The sequence below is a fragment of the Tachyglossus aculeatus genome, chromosome 27 (assembly GCF_015852505.1).
Source record: "Tachyglossus aculeatus isolate mTacAcu1 chromosome 27, mTacAcu1.pri, whole genome shotgun sequence".
In the NCBI taxonomy this organism is placed as follows: Eukaryota; Metazoa; Chordata; class Mammalia; order Monotremata; family Tachyglossidae; genus Tachyglossus; species Tachyglossus aculeatus.
This window is the reverse complement of record NC_052092.1, coordinates 676,716-698,351: the sequence shown is the minus strand read 5'-3', so window position 1 is coordinate 698,351 and position 21,636 is coordinate 676,716. Positions and strand designations below refer to the sequence as shown.

Sequence of the window (21,636 nt, the reverse complement as noted above, 5' to 3'; positions counted from 1 at the left end):
AAATACCAACATTATTGTTATTATAGAGACGGTCCCTACCCAACAGTGGGCTCACAGTCTCATATTGTTATTAACAATAACAATAATAATAATAATGGTATGTTTTTAATAATAAATATTGTTATTAATAATAATAATGGTATATTTGGTAAAAATAAATAATGGTATGATATTAATTAATATTAATATTAATAATGTTATTAATATTAATAATAATAATGGTATATTTTATTTTGTTGGTATGTTTGGTTCTGTTCTCTGTCTCCCCCCTTTTAGACTGTGAGCCCACTGTTGGGTAGGGACTGTCTCTATGTGATGCCAATTTGTACTTCCCAAGCGCTTAGTACAGTGCTCTGCACATAGTAAGCGCTCAATAAATACGATTGATTGATTGATTGGTATTTGTTTTGTTTTTATCATCATCATCAATCGTATTTATTGAGCGCTTCCTGGGTGCAGAGCACTGTACTAAGCGCTTGGGAAGTCCAAGTTGGCAACATCTAGAGACAGTCCCTACCCAACAGTGGGCTCACAGTCTAAAAGGGGGAGACAAAACCAAACATACTAACAAAATAAAATAAGTAGAATAGATATGTACAAGTAAAATAAATAAATAGAGTAATAAATATGTACAAACATATACATATATACAGGTGTTAATGGCATTTATTAGGCGCTTACTATGTGCCAAGCATTAAGTGCTTACTATGTGCCAAGCTCTGTTCTAAGCTAAGGGAGTGATACGAGTGAGTGAGTGAGCGAGCCTCAGTTTCCCTTCCCTGCGGCGAAGGGGGTGTGAGGGGGGAGGGGGTGTCTGGGATACGCCTGCAGATGTAAGAGAAGGTTGAAGTCATAATAATTGTGATTATTTAGTACTAATAATAATCATCATGGCATTTGTTAGGCGCTTCCAATGGACCTGGCACTGTAATATGTATATCACCCGTCTCCCCCTTCTAGACTGTGAGCCCGCTGTTGGGTAGGGACTGTCTCTATGTGTTGCCAACTTGTACTTCCCAAGCGCTTAGTACAGTGCTCTGCACACAGCGCTCAATAAATACGATTGATTGATTGATCACCTGTATATATGTCTGTACATATTTATTACTCTATTTTACTTGTACATATTTATTCTATTTATTTTATTGTGTTAATATGTCTTGTTTTGTTGTCCGTCTCCCCCTTCTAGACTGTGAGCCCGCTGTTGGGTAGGGACCGTCTCTATATGTTGCCAACTTTGTACTTCCCAAGCGCTTAGTACAGTGCTCTGCATGCAGTAAGCGCTCAATAAATACGATTGAATGAATGAATATGTATATCACCTGTTTATATGTTTGTACATATCTATTACTCCATTTTACTTGTACATATTCATTCTATTTATTTTATTTTGTTATTATGTCTTGTTTTGTTGTCCATCTCCCCCTTCTAGACTGTGAGCCCGCTGTTGGGTAGGGACTGTCTCTAAATGTTGCCAACTTGGATTTCCCAGGCGCTTAGTACAGTGCTCTGCACACAGTAAGCACTCAATAAATATGATTGAATGAATGAATGAATATGTATATCACCTGTTTATATGTTTGTACATATTTATTACTCTATTTATTTTACTTGTACATATTTATTCTATTTATTTTATTGTGTTAATATGTCTTGTTTTGTTGTCTGTCTCCCCCTTCTAGACTGTGAGCCCACTGTTGGGTAGGGACCGTCTCTAGGTGTTGCCAACTTGTACTTCCCAAGCTCTTAGTACAGTGCTCTGCACGCAGTAAGTGCTCAATAAATACGATTGAACGAATGAATGAATATGTATATCACCTGTTTATATGTTTGTACATATTTATTACTCTATTTTACTTGTACATATCTATTCTATCTATTTTACTTTGTTAATATGTTTAGTTTTGTTCTCTGTCTCCCCCTTCTAGACTGTGAGCCCACTGTTGGGTAGGGACCGTCTCTAGATGTTGCCAACATGGATTTCCCAAGCGCTTAGTACAGTGCTCTGCACACAGTAAGCGCTCAATACGATTGAATGAATGAATATGTATATCGCCTGTATATATGTTTGTACATATTTATTACTTTATTTTACTTGTACATATTTATTCTATTTATTTTATTTTGTTAATATGTCTTGCTTTGTTCTCTGTCTCCCCCTTCTAGACTGTGAGCCCACTGTTGGGTAGGGACCGTCTCTAGACGTTGCCAACTTGGACTTCCCAAGTGCTTAGTACAGTGCTCTGCACACAGTAAGCGCTCAATAAATGCGATCGAATGAATGAACACGAGGTAATGGGTTTTTCCCACGTGGGGCTCACAGCCTTAATCCCCATTTTCCAAATGAGGTAACTGAGGCCCAGAGAAGTGAAGTGACTTGCCCAGGGTCACACAGCCGACAAGCGGAGGAGGTGGGATTAGAAGCGGCGTGGCTCAGTGGAAAGAGCCCGGGCTTTGGAGTCAGAGGTCATGGGTTCGAATCCCAGCTCCGCCACATTCATTCATTCATTCAATTGTATTTATTGAGCGCTTACTGTGTGCAGAGCACTGTACTAAGCGCTTGGGAAATCCAAGTTGGCAACATATAGAGACGGTCTAACATGTCTGCTGTGTGATCTTGGGCAAGTCACTTAACTTCTCGGGCCTCAGTTCCCTCATCAGTAAAATGGGGATTAAGACTGTGAGCCCCGCGTGGGACAACCTGATCAGCCTGTATCCTCCCCAGCGCTTAGAACAGTGCTTTGCACCTAGTAAGCGCTTAACAAATGCCAATTATTATTATTATGACCTTCCGACTCCCAGAGCCGTGCTTTATTTATTTATCTTTTCATTTATTCATTCATTTATATTAATGGCTGTCTCCCCCTCTGGACCTCGAGCTCGTTGTGGGCAGGAATGTGTCCGTGTTGTTGTATCGTACTCTCCCAGGCGCTTAGTACAGTACCATAGTCCAATACACACGATTGAATGGATGAATGACCCAGCCCCTACCTTGCCTCCTTTCCTCCCTGTGGGGCAGACGCTGGGGGGATGGCACTTGATGCCGGGGGGGCAATCGGACTCTGATATGTTTGTACATATTTATTATTCTATTTATTTTACTTGTACATATTTATTCTATTTATTTTATTTTGTTAATATGTCTTGTTTTGTTCTCTGTCTCCCCCTTCTAGACTGTGAGCCCACTGTTGGGTAGGGACCGTCTCTGTATGTTGCCAACTTGGATTTCCCAAGCGCTTAGTACAGTGCTCTGCATGCAGTAAGCGCTCAATAAATACGATTGAATGAATGAATATGTATATCACCTGTGTATATGTTTGTACATATTTATTACTCTATTTTACTTGTACATATTTATTCTATTTATTTTATTTTGTTAATATGTCTTGTTTTGTTCTCTGTCTCCCCCTTTTAGACTGTGAGCCCACTGTTGGGTAGGGACTGTCTCTATATGTTGCCAATTTGGACTTCCCAAGCGCTTAGGACAGTGCTCTGCACACAGTAAGCGCTCAATAAATACGATTGATGCTGATGTTTGTACATATTTCTCTATTTATTTATTTTACTTGTACAGATCTATTCTATTTATTTTAATTTGTTAATATGTTTGGTTTTGTTCTCTGTCTCCCCCTTTTAGACTGTGAGCCCACTGTTGGGTAGGGACTGTCTCTATATGTTGCCAACTTGGACTTCCCAAGCGCTTAGTCCAGTGCTCTGCACACAGTAAGCGCTCAATAAATACGATTGATTGATTGATTAGATTGATTGATTGATTGATTGAAAGCCCCCCTGCCCCAGAAGCGCCTAAGAAGCAGCGTAAGACGGGGATGAAGACTGTGAATCACCTGTGGGACGTGGACTGTGTCCAACCCGATTCGCCTGCATCTACCCCGTTGCTTAGTACAGTGCCGGCCGTATAGTAAGCGCTTAGAGAAGCAGCGCGGCTCAGTGGAAAGAGCCCGGGCTTTGGAGTCCGAGGTCGTGGGTTCAAATCCCGGCTCTGCCACTTGTCAGCTGGGTGACTTCTCCCCCTTCTAGCCTGTGAGCCCACTGTTGGGTAGGGGCCGTCTCTAGATGTTGCCAACTTGGACTTCCCGAGCGCTTAGTACAGTGCTCTGCACACAAGACTGTGAGCCCACTGTTGGGTAGGGGCCGTCTCTAGATGTTGCCAACTTGGACTTCCCGAGCGCTTAGTACAGTGCTTTGCACACAAGACTGTGAGCCCACTGTTGGGTAGAGACCGTCTCTATATGTTGCCAACTTGGACTTCCCGAGCGCTTAGTACAGTGCTTTGCACACAAGACTGTGAGCCCACTGTTGGGTAGAGACCGTCTCTATATGTTGCCAACTTGGACTTCCCGAGCGCTTAGTACAGTGCTCTGCACACAAGACTGCAAGCCCACTGTTGGGTAGGGACCGTCTCTATGTGTTGCCAACTTGTACTTCCCAAGCGCTTAGTACAGTGCTCTGCACACAAGACTGTGAGCCCACTGTTGGGTAGGGGCTGTACGTGTTGCCGACTTGTACTTTTGAAGCACTTAGTACAGTGCTCTGCACACAGTAAGCGCTCAATAAATATGATTGATTGATAGGGACTGTCTCTATATGTTGCCAACTTGGACTTCCCAAGCGCTTAGTCCAGTGCTCTGCACACAGTAAGCGCTCAATAAATACGATTGAATGACTGAATGAATGAGTCACTTAACTTCTCTGGGCCTCAGTTCCCTCATCTGTAAAATGGGGATGAAGACTGTGGGCCCCACGTGGGCCAACCTGATCACCTTGTCACCTCCCCAGCGCTTAGAACAGTGCTTTGCACATAGTAAGCGCTTAATAAATGCCATTATTGTTATTATTATTAACAAATAACATTTAAAAAAGTGCTTGCGAGTACGGACTCAAGGGTTCAGGCGGCCTAGTTGGGAGAGACAGAGGGTGGGGAGGTGAGAGATTAGTCATGGAGGGCTTCCTGGAGGCGGTGTGATTTCTGAAAGGCGAGTGGAATTTCAGGCGCCTCGCAATTCAGGGGCCACTGTCATCATCATCATCATCAATCGTATTTATTGAGCGCTTACTGTGTGCAGAGCACTGGACTAAGCGCTTGGGAAGTCCAAGTTGGCAACATCTAGAGACGGTCCCTACCCAACAGAGGGCTCACAGTCTAAAAGGGGGAGACAGAGAACAAAACCAAACGTACTAACAAAATAAAATAAATAGAATAGATATGTACAAGTAAAATAAATAAATAGAGTAATAAATATGTACAAACATATATCCAGGTGCTGTGGGGAAGGGAAGGAGGTAAGATGGGGGGGATGGAGAGGGGGACGAGGGGAACCAGGATATAAAGGGGGACTGTAAGCTCACTGCGGGCAGGGAATGCGTCTGTTCACTGTTGTGTTGTAATAATAATAATAATGATGGTATTTGTTAAGCGCTTACTATGTGTCAAGCCCTGTTCTAAGCGCTGGGGTAGATACGAGGTAATCAGGTTGTCCCCCGTGAGGCTCACAGCCTTCACCCCCGTTTTCCAGATGAGGTAACTGAGGCCCAGAGAATAATAATGATATTCATTCATTCATTCATTCAACCGTATTTATTCATCATCATCATCATCATCATCAATCGTATTTATGGAGCGCTTACTGTGTGCAGAGCACTGTACTAAGCGCTTGGGAAGTACAAATTGGCAACATGTAGAGACGGTCCCTACCCAACAGTGGGCTCACAGTCTAAAAGTCTATAATACTAATAATGATGGTATTTGTTAAGCGCTTACTATGTGTCAAGCCCTGTTCTAAGCGCTCGGTAGATACGAGGTGATCAGGTTGTCCCCCGTGAGGCTCACAGCCTTCACCCCCGTTTTCCAGATGAGGTAACTGAGGCCCTGAGAATAATAATAATACTAATAATGATGGTATTTGTTAAGCGCTTACTATGTGCAAAGCCCTGTTCTAAGCGCTGGGGTAGATACGAGGTAATCAGGTTGTCCCCCGTGAGGCTCACAGCCTTCACCCCCGTTTTCCAGATGAGGTAACTGAGGCCCAGAGAATAATAATAATAATACAAATAATGATGGTATTTGTTAAGTGCTTACTATGTGTCAAGCCCTGTTCTAAGCGCCGGGGTAAATGTGAGGTAATTAGGTTTTCCCCTGTGAGGCTCACAGCCTTCACCCCCGTTTTCCAGATGAGGTAACTGAGGCCCAGAGAATAATAGTAATAATAATAATGATGGCATTTATTAAGTGCTTACTATGTGCAAAGCACTTTTCTAAGCGCTGGGGAGGTTACAAGGTGATCAGTTCCCACAGGGGGGCTCCCAGTCTTCACCCCCATTTTCCAGATGAGGTAACTGAGGCCCAGAGAATAATAATAATGCAAATAATGATGGTATTTGTTAAGCGCTTACTATGTGTCAAGCCCTGTTCTAAGCGCTGGGGTAGACACGAGGTAATCAGGTTGTCCCCCGTGACGCTCACAGCCTTCACCCCCGTTTTCCAGATGAGGTAACTGAGGCCCAGAGATTATTAATAATAATAATAATAATAATAATGGCATTTATTAAGCGCTTACTATGTGCAAAGCACTGTTCTAAGCGCTGGGGAGGTTACAAGGTGATCAGTTCCCACAGGGGGGCTCCCAGTCTTCATCCCCATTTTCCAGATGAGGTAACTGAGGCCCAGAGAATAATAATAATACAAATAATGATGGTATTTGTTAAGCGCTTACTATGTGTCAAGCCCTGTTCTAAGCACTGGGGTAGACACGAGGTAATCAGGTTGTCCCCCGTGATGCTCACAGCCTTCACCCCCATTTTCCAGATGAGGTAACTAAGGCCCAGAGAATAATAGTAATAATAATAATAATGATGGCATTTATTAAGCGCTTACTATGTGCAAAGCACTTTTCTAAGCGCTGGGGAGGTTACAAGGTGATCAGTTCCCACAGAGGGGCTCCCAGTCTTCATCCCCATTTTCCAGATGAGGTAACTGAGGCCCAGAGAATAATAATAATACAAATAATGATGGTATTTGTTAAGCGCTTACTATGTGTCAAGCCCTGTTCTAAGCGCTGGGGAGGTTACAAGGTGATCAGTTCCCACAGGGGGGCTCCCAGCCTTCATCCCCATTTTCCAGATGAGGTCACTGAGGCCCGGAGAAGCTGTGACTTGCCCAAAGTCACACAGCTGACATGGATTAGAGCCCACGTCCTCCGACTCCCAAGCTCGGGCTCTCTCCACTAAGCCACGCGCCGCTTCCCGGACTCGCCCAGGTGCTTAGCACAGTGCTCTGCACACAGTCAGCGCTCAACAAACACGACTGAATCAATGAACGAGGGAGTTGGAGGCGGGCAGCAGGGCGGGAGCAAGAAAGTCAAATGGAAACACGGTGAGTAGGTTAGTGTTGGGCCTGGCTTGTGTTCATTCATTCATTCAGTCGTATTTATTGAGCGCTTACTGTGTGCAGAGCACTGTACTGAGCGCTTGGGAAGTCCAAGTTGGCAATATATAGAGACGGTCCCTAACCAACAGCGGGCTCACAGTCAATTTGTACTTCCCAAGCGCTTAGTACTGTGGTCTGCACATAGTAAGCGCTCAATAAATATGATTGATTGATTGATAGAAGGGTCACAGTCTTGTAGTCGGAAATCAGCGAGGTGAGGTAGGAGGGAAAGAACTGACTAAATGCCTTGAAGCCGATGGAAAGGAGCTTCCGTTTGAAACGGAGGAGGGTGGGCAACCACAGCAGGTTTTTGAGGATGCGCGAAAGAGACTTTTTTTGAGAAAAACGATAGGGCCGGCCGACTGAATTAAGGACTGGAGAAAGGAGAGGGCTGGAGGCAGGGAGGCCGGGGTGGAGGCCGACATGGTGGTCTCCCTCCCGAAGCTACCCCGCCTCCCTCACGGCTCCCTCTCCCGTCCTCCCCTCTCTCGTCCAGAGACCTTCGAATTTGCCGACGTGGACAACAGCTACGTCCCGTCCCGGGAGGAAATCAAAAAGCAGAGCGAGAACCTGATTGAGGCCAAGCTCAAGGCCATCAAGAAGAAGCAGAAGAAATGATGGCCGCCGGGTCTGCCCGGGAGGCTCCCAAGACCCGGGATTCGGGGGCTTGTTCCACCCCCAGCCCTTTCATCCCGTGAATACAATTAGATTTTGGAATATTCTTTTTTCCAGGACCGAACGGAGCATTGTCTTTCCTGGCCTACAAATTTCCCATCGCCAGTTGGCCCCCCCCTCCGTCTTCCCCGTCTCCCAAGCCAATGACCGTTTTTTAAAAAGTGGCATTTGTTAAGCACTTACTGTGTGCCAGGCACTGTGCTAAGCGCTGAGCCCGCTGTTGGGTAGGGACCATCTCTATATGTTGCAAACTTGCACTTTCCAAGCGCTTAGTCCAGTGCTGTGCACACAGCGCTCAGTAACTATGAATGAATGAATGAATGACCGTCTCTATACGTTGCCAAATTGTACTTCCCAGCACTTAGTACAGTGCTCCTCACACAGTAAGCGCTCAATAACTACGATTGAATGAATGGATGAATGAACGAATGAAGGAATGAATGAGTGAAGGAACGAGTGAATAAATGAATGAACAAATGAATGTGTGAATGAACGAACGAAGGAACGTGTGAATGAACGAACGAAGGAACGAGTGAATGAATGAGCAAATGAATGAGTGAATGAATGAATGAATGAACGAATGAATGAGTGAATGAATGAATGAATGAACAGATGAAGGAACGAGTGAATGAACAAATGAATCAATCAATCGTATTTATTGAGCGCTTACTGTGGGCAGAGCACTGTACTAAGCGCTTGGGAAGTACAAGTTGGCAACATATAGAGACAGTCCTTACCCAACAGTGGGCTCACAGTCTAAAAGGGGGAGACAGAGAACAAAACTAAACATACTAACAAAATAAAATAAATAGAATAGATATGTGCAAGTAAAATAAATAGAGTAATAAATATGTACATACATATATACAGGTGCTGTGGGGAAGGGAAGGAGGTAAGATGGGGGGGATGGAGAGGGGGATGAGGGGGAGAGGAAGGAAGGGGCTCAGTCTGGGAAGGCCTCCTGGAGGAGGTGAGCTCTCAGTAGGGCCCTGAAGGGAGGAAGAGAGCTAGCTTGGCGGATGGGCAGAGGGATTGGGGGCATTCCAGGCCCTGGGGAGGACGTGGGCCGGGGGTTGATGGCGGGACGGGCGAGAACGAGGCCTAAAGGTGAGGAGAGTAGCAGCAGAGGAGCGGAGGGTGCGGGCTGGGCTGGAGAAGGACAGAAGGGAGGTGAGGTAGGAGGGGGCCAGGGGATGGACAGCCTGGAAGCCCAGGGTGAGGAGTTTCTGCCTGGTGTGCAGATTGATTGGTAGCCACTGGAGATTTTTGAGGAGGGGAGTGACATGCCCAGAGCGTTTCTGGACAAAGACAATCCGGGCAGCAGCATGAAATATGGATTGAAGTGGGGAGAGACACGAGGATGGGAGATCAGAGAGAAGGCTGATGCAGTAGTCCAGATGGGATAGGATGAGAGCTTGAACGAGCAGGGTAGCGGTTTGGATGGAGAGGAAAGGGCGGATCTTGGCAATGTTGCGGAGCTGAGGCCGGCAGGTTTTGGTGACGGCTTGGATGTGAGGGGTGAATGAGAGAGCGGAGTCGAGGATGACACCAAGGTTGCGGGCTTGTGAGACGGGAAGGATGGTAGTGCCGTCCACAGAGATGGGAAAGTCAGGGAGAGGGCAGGGTTTGGGAGGGAAGACGAGGAGCTCAGTCTTCGACATGTTGAGCTTTAGGTGGCGGGCAGACATCCAGATGGAGATGTCCTGAAGGCAGGAGGAGATGCCAGCCTGGAGGGAGGGGGAGAGAGCAGGGGCAGAGATGTAGATCTGGGTGTCATCAGCGTAGAGATGATAGCTGAAGCCGTGGGAGCGAATGAGGTCACCAAGGGAGTGAGTGTAGATCGAGAACAGAAGGGGACCAAGCACTGAACCTTGGGGAACCCCCACAGTAAGGGGATGGGACGGGGAGGAGGAGCCTGCAAATAGACTGAGAATGAACGGCCGGAGAGATAAGAGGAGAACCAGGTGAGGACGGAGTCTGTGAAGCCAAGGTCGGATAGCGTGTTGAGGAGAAGAGGGTGGGCCACAGTGTCGAAGGCAGCCGAGAGGTTGAGGAGGATTAGGACAGAGTAGGAGCCGTTGGATTTGGCAAGCAGGAGGTCATTGGTGACCTTTGAGAGGGCAGTTACCGTGGAATGTAGGGGACGGAAGCCAGACTGGAGGAGGTTGAGGAGAGAGTTGGTGTTGAGGAATTCGAGGCAGTGCGTGTAGACAACTCGTTCAAGCAGTTTGGAAAGGAATGGTAGGAGGGAGATGGGGCGATAACTAGAAGGTGAGGTGGGGTCGAGAGAGGTTTTTTTTAGGATGGGAGAGACATGGGCATGTTTGAAGGCAGAGGGGAAGGAACCAGTGGAGAGTGAGTGGTTAAAGATGGAAGTTAAGGAGGGGAGAAGGGACGGAGTGAGAGATTTCATGAGATGAGAGGGAATGGGGTCAGAAGCACAGGTGGCCGGAGCAGCACCTGAGAGGAGGGAAGAGAGCTCCTCTGAGGATACTGCTGGGAAGGATGGGAGAGTAGCAGAGAGTGTTGGGAGCCGGGGGGTTGGAGAAGGTGGTGAAGTGACTTTGGGGAGGTCGGACCTGATGGATTTAATTTTGTTAATGAAGTAGGAGGCCAGATCGTTGGGGGTGAGGGAAGGAGGAGGGGGAGGAACCGGGGGCCTGAGAAGGGAGTTAAATGTGCTGGGTAGGGACTGTCTCTCTATGTTGCCAACTTGTACTTCCCAAGCGCTTATTCCAGTGCTCTGCACACAGTAAGCGCTCGATAAATACGATTGATGATGATGACGATGTACGGAAGAGCCGACAGGGATGATGGGCATGGGGGTCAATAAGGGAGGAGAAATAGTTTTGTCTGGCAGAGGAGAGGGCTGAGTTAAGGCAGGAAAGGGTAAACTTGAAGTGAACGAGAATGAAACGAACGAAGGAACGAATGAATGAACGAATGAATGCATGAATGAATGAACAAATGAATGAGTGAATGAACGAATGAGTGAATGAACAAATGAATGAGTGGATGAATGAACAAATGAATGAGTGAATGAACGAACGAGTGGATGAATGAATGAGTGAGTGAACGAACGGAGGAACGAGTGAATGAATGAATGAGCAAACGAATGAGTGAATGAACGAACGAAGGAACGAGTGAATGAACAAATGAATGAGTGAATGAACGAACGAAGGAACGAGTGAATGAACAAATGAATGAGTGGATGAATGAACAAATGAATGAGTGAATGAACGAACGAGTGGATGAATGAATGAGTGAGTGAACGAACGGAGGAACGAGTGAATGAATGAATGAACCAATGAATGAGTGAATGAACGAACGAAGGAACGAGTGAATGAACAAATGAATGAGTGAATGAACGAACGAAGGAACGAGTGAATGAACAAATGAATGAGTGGATGAATGAACAAATGAATTAGTGAATGAACGAACGAGTGGATGAATGAATGAGTGAGTGAACGAACGGAGGAACGAGTGAATGAATGAATGAGCCAATGAATGAGTGAATGAACGAACGAAGGAACGAGTGAATGAACGAACGAAGGAACGAGTGAATGAACAAATGAATGAATGAATGAGTGAATGAACGAACGAGTGGATGAATGAACAAATGAATGAATGAATGAGTGAATGAACGAACGAGTGGATGAATGAATGAGTGAGTGAACGAACGGAGGAACGAGTGAATGAATGAATGCCCGGACGAATGAATGAAGGAAGGAAGGCCCGACCGCGTGGAGCAGCAGCAGCAGCAGCAGCAGCAGTGGGCGGGAAAGGGCAGGGCGCGCAGAGGCAGCGCCTCAGGGCGGCGGGGGCGACGCGGCCAACGGCCCGGTTCGGCGGCGCTTTCTTGGCGCTCGTGGGCCGCCGTAGCTCCCGCGCGCTCCTGTCAGACCGCTCGGAGGACCCGGACCCGCCCCCGGTCTCTGGCCCCGCCCACAATCTCGGCTCTGGCCCCGCCCCCTCTCCTTCTCCGGCCCCGCCCCCCGCGCTGGCCCCGCCCCAGTTCCGCCCCCCCGCCCCCCACTAGGCCCTGGGCCCCGTCACCCCCCATCCCCCACTCTGGCCCCGCCCACACGCTCCGTCCCCGCCCCCCGCGCTGACCCCGCCCTCAGGCGCTGCTCCGGCCCCGCCCCTCTCCTTCCCCGGCCCCGCCCCCAGGCTCCGGCCCCGCCCCCAACGCTGACCCCGCCCTCGGGCGCTGCTCTGGCCCCGCCCCCTCTACTTCTCCGGCACCGCCCCCGCGCTGGCCCCGCCCCCAGTTCCGCCCCCCCCCACTAGGCCCTGGGCCCCGTCACCCCCACCCCACCCCCCACTCTGGCCCCGCCCACACGCTCCGGCCCCGCCCCCCGCGCTGGCCCCGCCCTCAGGCGCTGCTCCGGCCCCGCCCACCGGCTCTAGCCCCGCCCCCGCTCCGGCTCCGGCCCCTCCCATAGGCTCCGGGCCCCCGCCCCCGGCCTGGCCCCGCCCCCAGACTCCGCTCGGGCCACGCCCCCGGGCGCTGGCCACGCCCCCCGGGCCCCGCCACGCAAGATGGCGGCGCGGGCGGCGCGCGCTGAGGCGGAGGAGGGCTGAGGAGAAGGAGGAGGAGGAGGGCGGCGGCGCGGGGGGGGCCGGGCCCGCACAGCGCCCCGCACAGCGCACAGCGCCCCGCACAGTGCACCGCGCCCCGCGCCAAGATGCTGTCGGCGCTAAAGAAGCTGGTGGGGTCTGAGGGCCCCCCGGCGGGGGAGCGGGAGCGGGCTCGGCCCATCCCCGCCGGCCTCCAGGCCATGAACCGCGCCCTGCAGAGGAGGTTCGCCAAGGGCGTCCAGTACAACAGTGAGTGTCCCGGCGGGGGCGGCGCTCACTACGCTCCCGGCGCTGCTCCGAGCGCTGCGGAGCCCACAGGGTCGTCGCGGCGGCCCAGGCGTCGTCCCCCGTTTTACAGATGAGGGAACTGAGGCCCACAGAATCAATCAATCAATCGTATTGATTGAGCGCTTACTATGTGCAGAGCACTGTACTAAGCGCTTGGGAAGTACAAATTGGCATCACATAGAGACGGTCCCTCCCCAACAGTGGGCTCACAGTCACCCGTTTTACAGATGAGGGAACTGAGGCCCACAGAATCCATCAATCCGTCGTATTGGTGGAGCGCTCACTGTGTGCAGAGCGCTGTGCTGAGCGCTTGGGAAGCCCAGGCTCAGGCGTCGTCCCCCGTCTTACAGATGAGGGAACTGAGGCCCACAAAATCAATCAATCAATCGTATTGATTGAGCGCTCACTATGTGCAGAGCACTGTACTAAGCGCTTGGGAAGTACAAATTGGCATCACATAGAGACGGTCCCTACCCAACAGTGGGCTCCCAGTCACCCGTTTTACAGATGAGGGAACTGAGGCCCACAGAATCCATCAATCCGTCGTATTGATGGAGCGCTCACTGTGTGCAGAGCGCTGTGCTGAGCGCTTGGGAAGCCCAGGCTCAGGCGTTCGTCCCCCGTCTTACAGATGAGGGAACTGAGGCCCACAAAATCAATCAATCAATCGTATTGATTGAGCGCTCACTATGTGCAGAGCCCTGTACTAAGCGCTTGGGAAGTACAAATTGGCATCACATAGAGACGGTCCCTACCCAACAGTGGGCTCACAGTCACCCGTTTTACAGATGAGGGAACTGAGGCCCACGGAATCCATCAATCCGTCGTATTGATTGAGCGCTCACTGTGTGCAGAGCGCTGTGCTGAGCGCTTGGGAAGTCCAGGCTCAGGCGTCGTCCCCCGTCTTACAGATGAGGGAACTGAGGCCCACAGAATCAATGAATCGATCGTATTGATTGAGCGCTTACTATGTGCAGAGCACTGGACTAAGCGCTTGGGAAGTACAAATTGGCATCACATAGAGACGGTCCCTCCCCAACAGTGGGCTCCCAGTCACCCGTTTTACAGATGAGGGAACTGAGGCCCACAGAATCCATCAATCCGTCGTGTTGATGGAGCGCTCACTGTGTGCAGAGCGCTGTGCTGAGCGCTTGGGAAGTCCAGGCTCAGGCGTCGTCACCCGTTTTACAGATGAGGGAACTGAGGCCCACAGAATCCATCAATCCGTCGTATTGATGGAGCGCTCACTGTGTGCTGAGCGCTGTGCTGAGCGCTTGGGAAGTCCAGGCTCAGGCGTCGTCCCCCGTCTTACAGATGAGGGAACTGAGGCCCACAGAATCAATCAATCAATCGTATTGATTGAGCGCTTACTATGTGCAGAGCACTGGACTAAGCGCTTGGGAAGTACAAATTGGCATCACATAGAGACGGTCCCTCCCCAACAGTGGTCTCACAGTCACCCGTTTTACAGATGAGGGAACTGAGGCCCACAGAATCCATCAATCCGTCGTATTGATGGAGCGCTCACTGTGTGCAGAGCACTGTGCTGAGCGCTTGGGAAGTCCAGGCTCAGGCGTCGTCCCCCGTTTTACAGATGAGGGAACTGAGGCCCACAGAATCAATCAATCAATCGTATTGATTGAGCGCTCACTATGTGCAGAGCCCTGTACTAAGCGCTTGGGAAGTACAAATTGGCATCACATAGAGACAGTCCCTCCCCAACAGTGGGCTCCCAGTCACCCGTTTTACAGGTGAGGGAACTGAGGCCCACAGAATCCATCAATCCGTCATGTTGATGGAGCGCTCACTGTGTGCAGAGCGCTGTGCTGAGCGCTTGGGAAGCCCAGGCTCAGGCGTCGTCCCCCGTCTTACAGATGAGGGAACTGAGGCCCACAGAATCAATCAATCAATCGTATTGATTGAGCGCTTACTATGTGCAGAGCACTGTACTAAGCGCTTGGGAAGTACAAATTGGCATCACATAGAGACAGTCCCTCCCCAACAGTGGGCTCACAGTCACCCGTTTTACAGATGAGGGAACTGAGGCCCACGGAATCCATCAATCCGTCGTATTGATGGAGCGCTCACTGTGTGCAGAGCGCTGTGCTGAGCGCTTGGGAAGCCCAGGCTCAGGCGTCGTCCCCCGTCTTACAGATGAGGGAACTGAGGCCCACAAAATCAATCAATCAATCATATTGATTGAGCGCTTACTATGTGCAGAGCACTGTACTAAGCGCTTGGGAAGTACAAATTGGCATCACATAGAGACAGTCCCTCCCCAACAGTGGGCTCACAGTCACCCGTTTTACAGATGAGGGAACTGAGGCCCACAGAATCCATCAATCCGTCGTATTGGTGGAGCGCTCACTGTGTGCAGAGCGCTGTGCTGAGCGCTTGGGAAGCCCAGGCTCAGGCGTCGTCCCCCGTCTTACAGATGAGGGAACTGAGGCCCACAGAATCAATCAATCGTATTGATTGAGCGCTCACTATCTGCAGAGCGCTGTGCTGAGCGCTTGGAAGTCCAAGTTGGCAGAGAAGGCGAGTGTCTCGGGGCCGGGATTAGAACCCACGGCATCATCATCATCATCATCATCGATCGTATTGATTGAGAAGCAGCGGGGCTCAGTGGAAAGAGCCCGGGCTTTGGAGTCAGAGGTCAGGGGTTCGAATCCCGGCTCCGCCACGTGTCTGCTGGGTGACCTTGGGCAAGTCACTTCACTTTTCTGAGCCTCAGCGACCTCATCTGGAAAATGGGAATTAAGAGTGTGAGCCCCATGTGGGACAACCTGATCGCTTTGTATCCCCCCAAGCGCATAGAACAGTGCTTTGCACATAGTAAGCGCTTAACGAATGCCAACATGATTATTATTATTATTATTATTATTACTATGTGCAGAGCACTGTGCTGAGCGCTTGGGAAGTCCAAGTTGCCGGAGAAGGCAAGTGACTCGCCCGGGGTCTCGGGGCCGGGATTAGAACCCACGGTATCATCATAATAATAATGATAATGGCATTTATTAAGCGCTTACTATGTGCGAAGCACTGTTCTAAGCGCTGGGGAGGGTACAAGGTGATCAGGCTGTCCCACGGGGGGCTCACGGTGTTCATCCCCATTTTACAGATGAGGAAACTGGGGCCCAGAGAAGTGAAGTGACTTGCCCAAAGTCACCCAGCTGACAAGGGGCAGAGCCGGGATTCGAACCCGTGACCTCTGACTCCAAAGCCCGGGCTCTTTCCACTGAGCCACGCTGCTTCTCTATCGTCATCGTCATTAATTGTATTTATTGAGCGCTTACTATTTGCAGAGCATTGTGCTAAGCGCTTGGGAAGTCCAGGTTGGCAGAGAAGGCAAGTGACTCGCCCGGGGTCTCGGGGCCGGGATTGGAACCCACGGTATCATCATCATCATCAATCGTATTTATTGAGCGCTTACTATGTGCAGGGCACTGTGCTAAGCGCTTGGGAGGTCCAGGTTGGCAGAGAAGGCAAGTGACTCGCCCGGGGTCTCGGGGCCGGGATTGGAACCCACGGTATCATCATCATCATCAATCGTATTTATTGAGCGCTTACTATGTGCAGGGCACTGTGCTAAGCGCTTGGGAAGTCCAGGTTGGCAGAGAAGGCAAGTGACTCGCCCGGGGTCTCGGGGCCGGGATTGGAACCCACGGTATCATCATCATCAATCGTATTTATTGAGCGCTTACTATGTGCAGGGCACTGTGCTAAGCTCTTGGGAAGTCCAGGTTGGCAGAGAAGGCAAGTGACGCGCCCGGGGTCTCGGGGACGGGATTAGAACCCACGGTATCATCATCATAATAATAATAATGGCATTTATTAAGCGCTTATTATGTGCAAAGCACTGTTCTAAACGCCGGGGAGGGTACAAGGTGATAAGGCTGTCCCCCGGGGGGCTCACAGTCTTCATCCCCATTTTACAGATGAGGAAACTGGGGCCCAGAGAAGTGAAGTGACTTGCCCAAAGTCACCCAGCTGACAAGGGGCAGAGCCGGGATTCGAACCCATGACCTCTGACTCCAAAGCCCGGGCTCTTTCCACTGAGCCACGCTGCTTCTCTATCATCATCATCATTAATCGTATTGATTGAGCGCTTACTGTGTGCAGAGCACTGTGCTGAGCGCTTGGGAAGTCCAAGTTGGCAGAGAAGGCGAGTGACTCGCCCGGGGTCTCGGGGCCGGGATTAGAACCCACGGTATCATCATCATCATCATCATAATAATGGCATTTATTAAGCGCTTACTATGTGCCAAGCACTGTTCTAAGCGCTGGGGAGGGTACAAGGTGATCAGGCTGTCCCACGGGGGGCTCACGGTGTTCATCCCCATTTTACAGATGAGGAAACTGGGGCCCAGAGAAGTGAAGTGACTCGCCCAAAGTCACCCAGCTGACAAGGGGCAGAGCCGGGATTCGAACCCATGACCTCTGACTCCAAAGCCCGGGCTCTTTCCACTGAGCCACGCTGCTTCTCTATCATCATCATCATCATTAATCGTATTTATTGAGCACTTACTATGTGCAGAGCACTGGACTGAGCGCTTGGGAAGTCCAAGTTGGCAGAGAAGGCAAGTGACTCGCCCGGGGTCTCGGGGCCGGGATTAGAACCCACGGTATCATCATCATCATCAATCGTATTGATTGAGCGCTTACTACGTGCAGAGCACTGTGCTAAGCGCTTGGGAAGTCCAAGTTGGCAGAGAAGGCAAGTGACTCGCCCGTGGTTTCGGGGCCGGGATTAGAACCCACGGTATCATCATCATCAATCGTATTTATTGAGCGCTTACTATGTGCAGAGCACTGTGCTAAGCGCTTGGGAAGTTCAAATTGGCAACATATAGAGACAGTCCTTACCCAACGGTACTAATAGTAAGGGTGGTATTTGGTAAGCGCTTACTGTGTGGGGGACAATTGCTGGGGGAGACACAAGTCATCGGGTTGGGCCACGTGGGGCTCCCAGTCTTCATCCCCATTTTCCAGATGAGGGCACTGAGGCCCAGAGAATAATCATCATCATACTAATAGCATTTCTCAAGCGCTGGGGGAGACACAAGTCATCGGGTTGTGCCACGTGGGGCCCCCAGTCTTCATCCCCATTTTCCAGATGAGGGCACTGAGGCCCAGAGAATAATCATCATCATAATAATAGCATTTCTCAAGCACTTACTATGCGCAAAGCACTGTTCTAAGCCCTGAGGGGATACAAGGTGATCAGGTTGTCCCACGGGGGGCTCCCAGTCTTCATCCCCATTTTCCAGATGAGGGCACTGAGGCCCAGAGAATAATAATCATCATAATAATAGCATTTCTCAAGCGCCGGGGGAGACACAAGTCATCGAGTTGTGCCACGTGGGGCCCCAAGTCTTCATCCCCGTTTTCCAGATGAGGGCACTGAGGCCCAGAGAATAATCATCATCATAATAATAGCATTTCTGAAGCGCCGGGGGAGACACAAGTCATCGGGTTGGGCCACGTGGGGCTCCCAGTCTTCATCCCCATTTTCCAGATGAGGGCACTGAGGCCCGGAGAATAATAATCATCATCATAATAATGGCATTTCTCAAGCGCTAGGGGAGACACAAGTCATCGGGTTGTGCCACGTGGGGCCCCCAGTCTTCATCCCCATTTTCCAGATGAGGGCACTGAGGCCCAGAGAATAATAATCATCATACTAATAGCATTTCTCAAGCGCTGGGGGAGACACAAGTCATCGGGTTGTGCCACGTGGGGATCCCAGTCTTCATCCCCATTTTCCTGATGAGGGTACTGAGGCCCGGAGAATAATAATCATCATAGTAATAGCATTTCTCAAGCGCTTACTATGTGCACAGCACTGTTCTAAGCGTTGGGGTAGATGCAAGGTGATTTTCATTCATTCATTCAATCGTATTGAGCGCTTACTGTGTGCAGAGCACTGGACTAAGCGCTTGGGAAGTACAAGTTGGCAACAGGTTGTCCCACGTGGGGCTCACAGTCTTCATCCCCATTTTCCAGATGAGGGAACTGAGGCCCAGAGAAGTGAAGTGACTTGCCCACAGTCACACAGCTGACAAGTGGTGGAGCCGGATTTGAACCCACGACCTCCGACTCCAGAGCCCGGGCTCTTTCCACTGAGCCACGCTGCTTCTCCTAGTCAAGTGACTTGCCCAGGGTCACACAGCTGACCTGCTTAGTACAGTGCTCTGCACACAGTAAGTGCCCAATAAATACGATTGAATGAATGTGGTGGGGTCGGGATTAGAACCCACAATGAGAATACTAATGATGGTATTTGGTAAGCGCTTACCTTGTGCCAAGCACTGTTCTAAGCACTGGGGAGGTTACAAGGTGATCGGGTTGTCCCACGGGGGGCTCACAGTCTTCATCCCCATTTTCCAGATGAGGGAACTGAGGCTCAGAGAAGTGAAGTGACTTGCCCAAAGTCACACAGCTGATAAGTGGCGGAGCCGGGATTTGAACCCACGACCTCGGACTCCAAAGCCCGGGCTTTGATGCGGAGGGATGGACAACCACCGGAGTTTGTTGAGGAGCAGGGTGACGTGTCCTGAGCATGAATAGTGATGGTATTTGTTAAGCGCTTACTATGTGCCAAGCACTGTTCTAAGCGCTGGGGAGGTTACAAGGTGATCGGGTTGTCCCACGGGGGGGCTCGCAGTCTTCATCCCCATTTTCCAGATGAGGGAACTGAGGCTCAGAGAAGTGAAGTGACTTGCCCACAGTCACACAGCTGACAAGTGGCGGAGCTGGGATTTGAACCCACGACCTGCGGAGGGATGGGCAACCACTGGAGTTTATTGAGGAGCAGGGTGACGTGTCCTGAGCATGAATAATGATGGTATTTGTTAAGCGCTTACTATGTGCCAAGCACTGTTCTAAGCGCTGGGGAGGTTACAAGGTGATCGGGTTGTCCCACGGGGGGCTCACAGTCTTCATCCCCATTTTCCAGATGAGGGAACTGAGGCTCAGAGAAGTGAAGTGACTTGCCCACAGTCACACAGCTGACAAGTGGCGGAGCCGGGATTTGAACCCACGACCTGCGGAGGGATGGGCAACCACCGGAGTTTGTTGAGGAGCAGGGTGACGTGTCCTGAGCATGAATAACGATGGTATTTGTTAAGCGCTTACTATGTGCCAAGCACTGTTCTAAGCGCTGGGGAGGTTACAAGGTGATCGGGTTGTCCCACGGGGGGCTCACAGTCTTCATCCCCATTTTCCAGATGAGGGAACTGAGGCTCAGAGAAGTGAAGTGACTTGCCCACAGTCACACAGCTGACAAGTGGCGGAGCCGGGATTTGAACCCACGACCTGCGGAGGGGTGGGCAACCACCGGAGTTTGTTGAGGAGCAGGGTGACGTGTCCTGAGCATGAATAATGATGGTATTTGTTAAGCGCTTACTATGTGCCAAGCACTGTTCTGAGCGCATTAGTAGGCATGATTCGGGCCCTCGAGGAGCTTTCCGTCGACTGCGTGCTGAGCTAAACGCTTTGGAGAGTACCACATAGTTGATTGAATGACTCCCCACAGCACATATGTATCTATCTGTGTATATCAATCAATCAATCGTATTTATTGAGCGCTTACTGTGTGCGGAGCACTGTACTAAGCGCTTGGGAAGTACAAGTTGGCAACATATAGAGACGGTCCCTACCCAACAGTGGGCTCACCAATGTGTAATTTATTGATTTATTTATATTAATGTCTGTCTCCTCCTCTAGACCGTGAGCTCGTTGTTGGGTAGGGACCGTCTCTAGATGTTACCAACTTGTCCTTCCCAAGCGCTTAGTACAGTGCTCCGCACACAGTAAGCGCTCAATAAATACGATTGAATGAATGAATGAATGACAATCCCTGTTCTGGAGGAGCTTGAAGCAATTGATCAGTAGTATTTACTGAGTGCTTATATTCATCAGTGGTACTTATTGAGCATTTACCCTGTGCAGAGCACTGCGTTAAGCGTTTGGGAGAGGGGAACTGAGCCCGGGCTTTGGAGTCAGAGGTCATGGGTTCAAATCCCGACTGCACCACCTGTCAGTTGTGTGACTTTGGGCAAGTCACTTCGCTTCTCTGGGCCTCGGTTCCCTCGTCTGGAAAATGGGGATGAAGACTGGGAGCCCCTCGGGGGACGACCTGATCACCTTGTAACCTCCCCAGCGCTTAGAACAGTGCTTTGCACATAGTAAGCGTTTAATAAATGCCATTATTATTATTATTATTATTATCAAATTCCATCATGATTATTATTGGGAGAGTTGGGAGGGGAACTGAGCTAAAAGGCACAATCCTTCCTTCCAAGAAGCTCGCGGTCTACTTACTGTGCGCCAAGCCCTGTGCGGAGCACTTGGCTTAGCGGAAAGAGCCCGGGCTCGGGAGTCGGAAGACGTGAGTTCTAATCCCGCCTCCGCCACTTGTCTGCTGTGCGACCCGGGGCAAGTCACTTCACTTCCCTGTGCCTCAGTTACCTCATCTGTAAAAATGGGAATGAAGACTGTGAGCTCCATGTGGAACAACCTGATTACCTTGCTTTGCACATAGTAAGCGCTTAATAAATGCCATTATTATTATTATTATTATTATTATTATTATTATTATTATTATTATTATTATTACCCCGGCGCTTAGAACGGTGCTTGGCACA

At 50.1% G+C, this 21,636-nt stretch overlaps 2 protein-coding genes across 3 annotated transcripts in view; both read left to right on the top strand.

Annotated features, from left to right (window-relative positions):
* The window catches only part of CCDC183 (coiled-coil domain containing 183), a 47,738-nt gene extending 39,565 nt beyond the window's left edge, over positions 1 to 8,173 (top strand). The window contains exon 14 of the mRNA XM_038767849.1: positions 7,941 to 8,173. Coding sequence (XP_038623777.1) covers positions 7,941 to 8,062 — 122 coding nt within the window. The 3' untranslated portion in view covers positions 8,063 to 8,173. The remainder of the gene's footprint in view (positions 1 to 7,940) is intronic.
* A 4,634-nt stretch (positions 8,174 to 12,807) lies between these two features.
* The window catches only part of RABL6 (RAB, member RAS oncogene family like 6), a 96,584-nt gene continuing 87,755 nt past the window's right edge, over positions 12,808 to 21,636 (top strand). For both annotated transcript variants that reach the window (XM_038767932.1, XM_038767933.1), the window contains exon 1: positions 12,808 to 12,949. In XM_038767932.1, coding sequence (XP_038623860.1) covers positions 12,808 to 12,949 — 142 coding nt within the window. The remainder of the gene's footprint in view (positions 12,950 to 21,636) is intronic.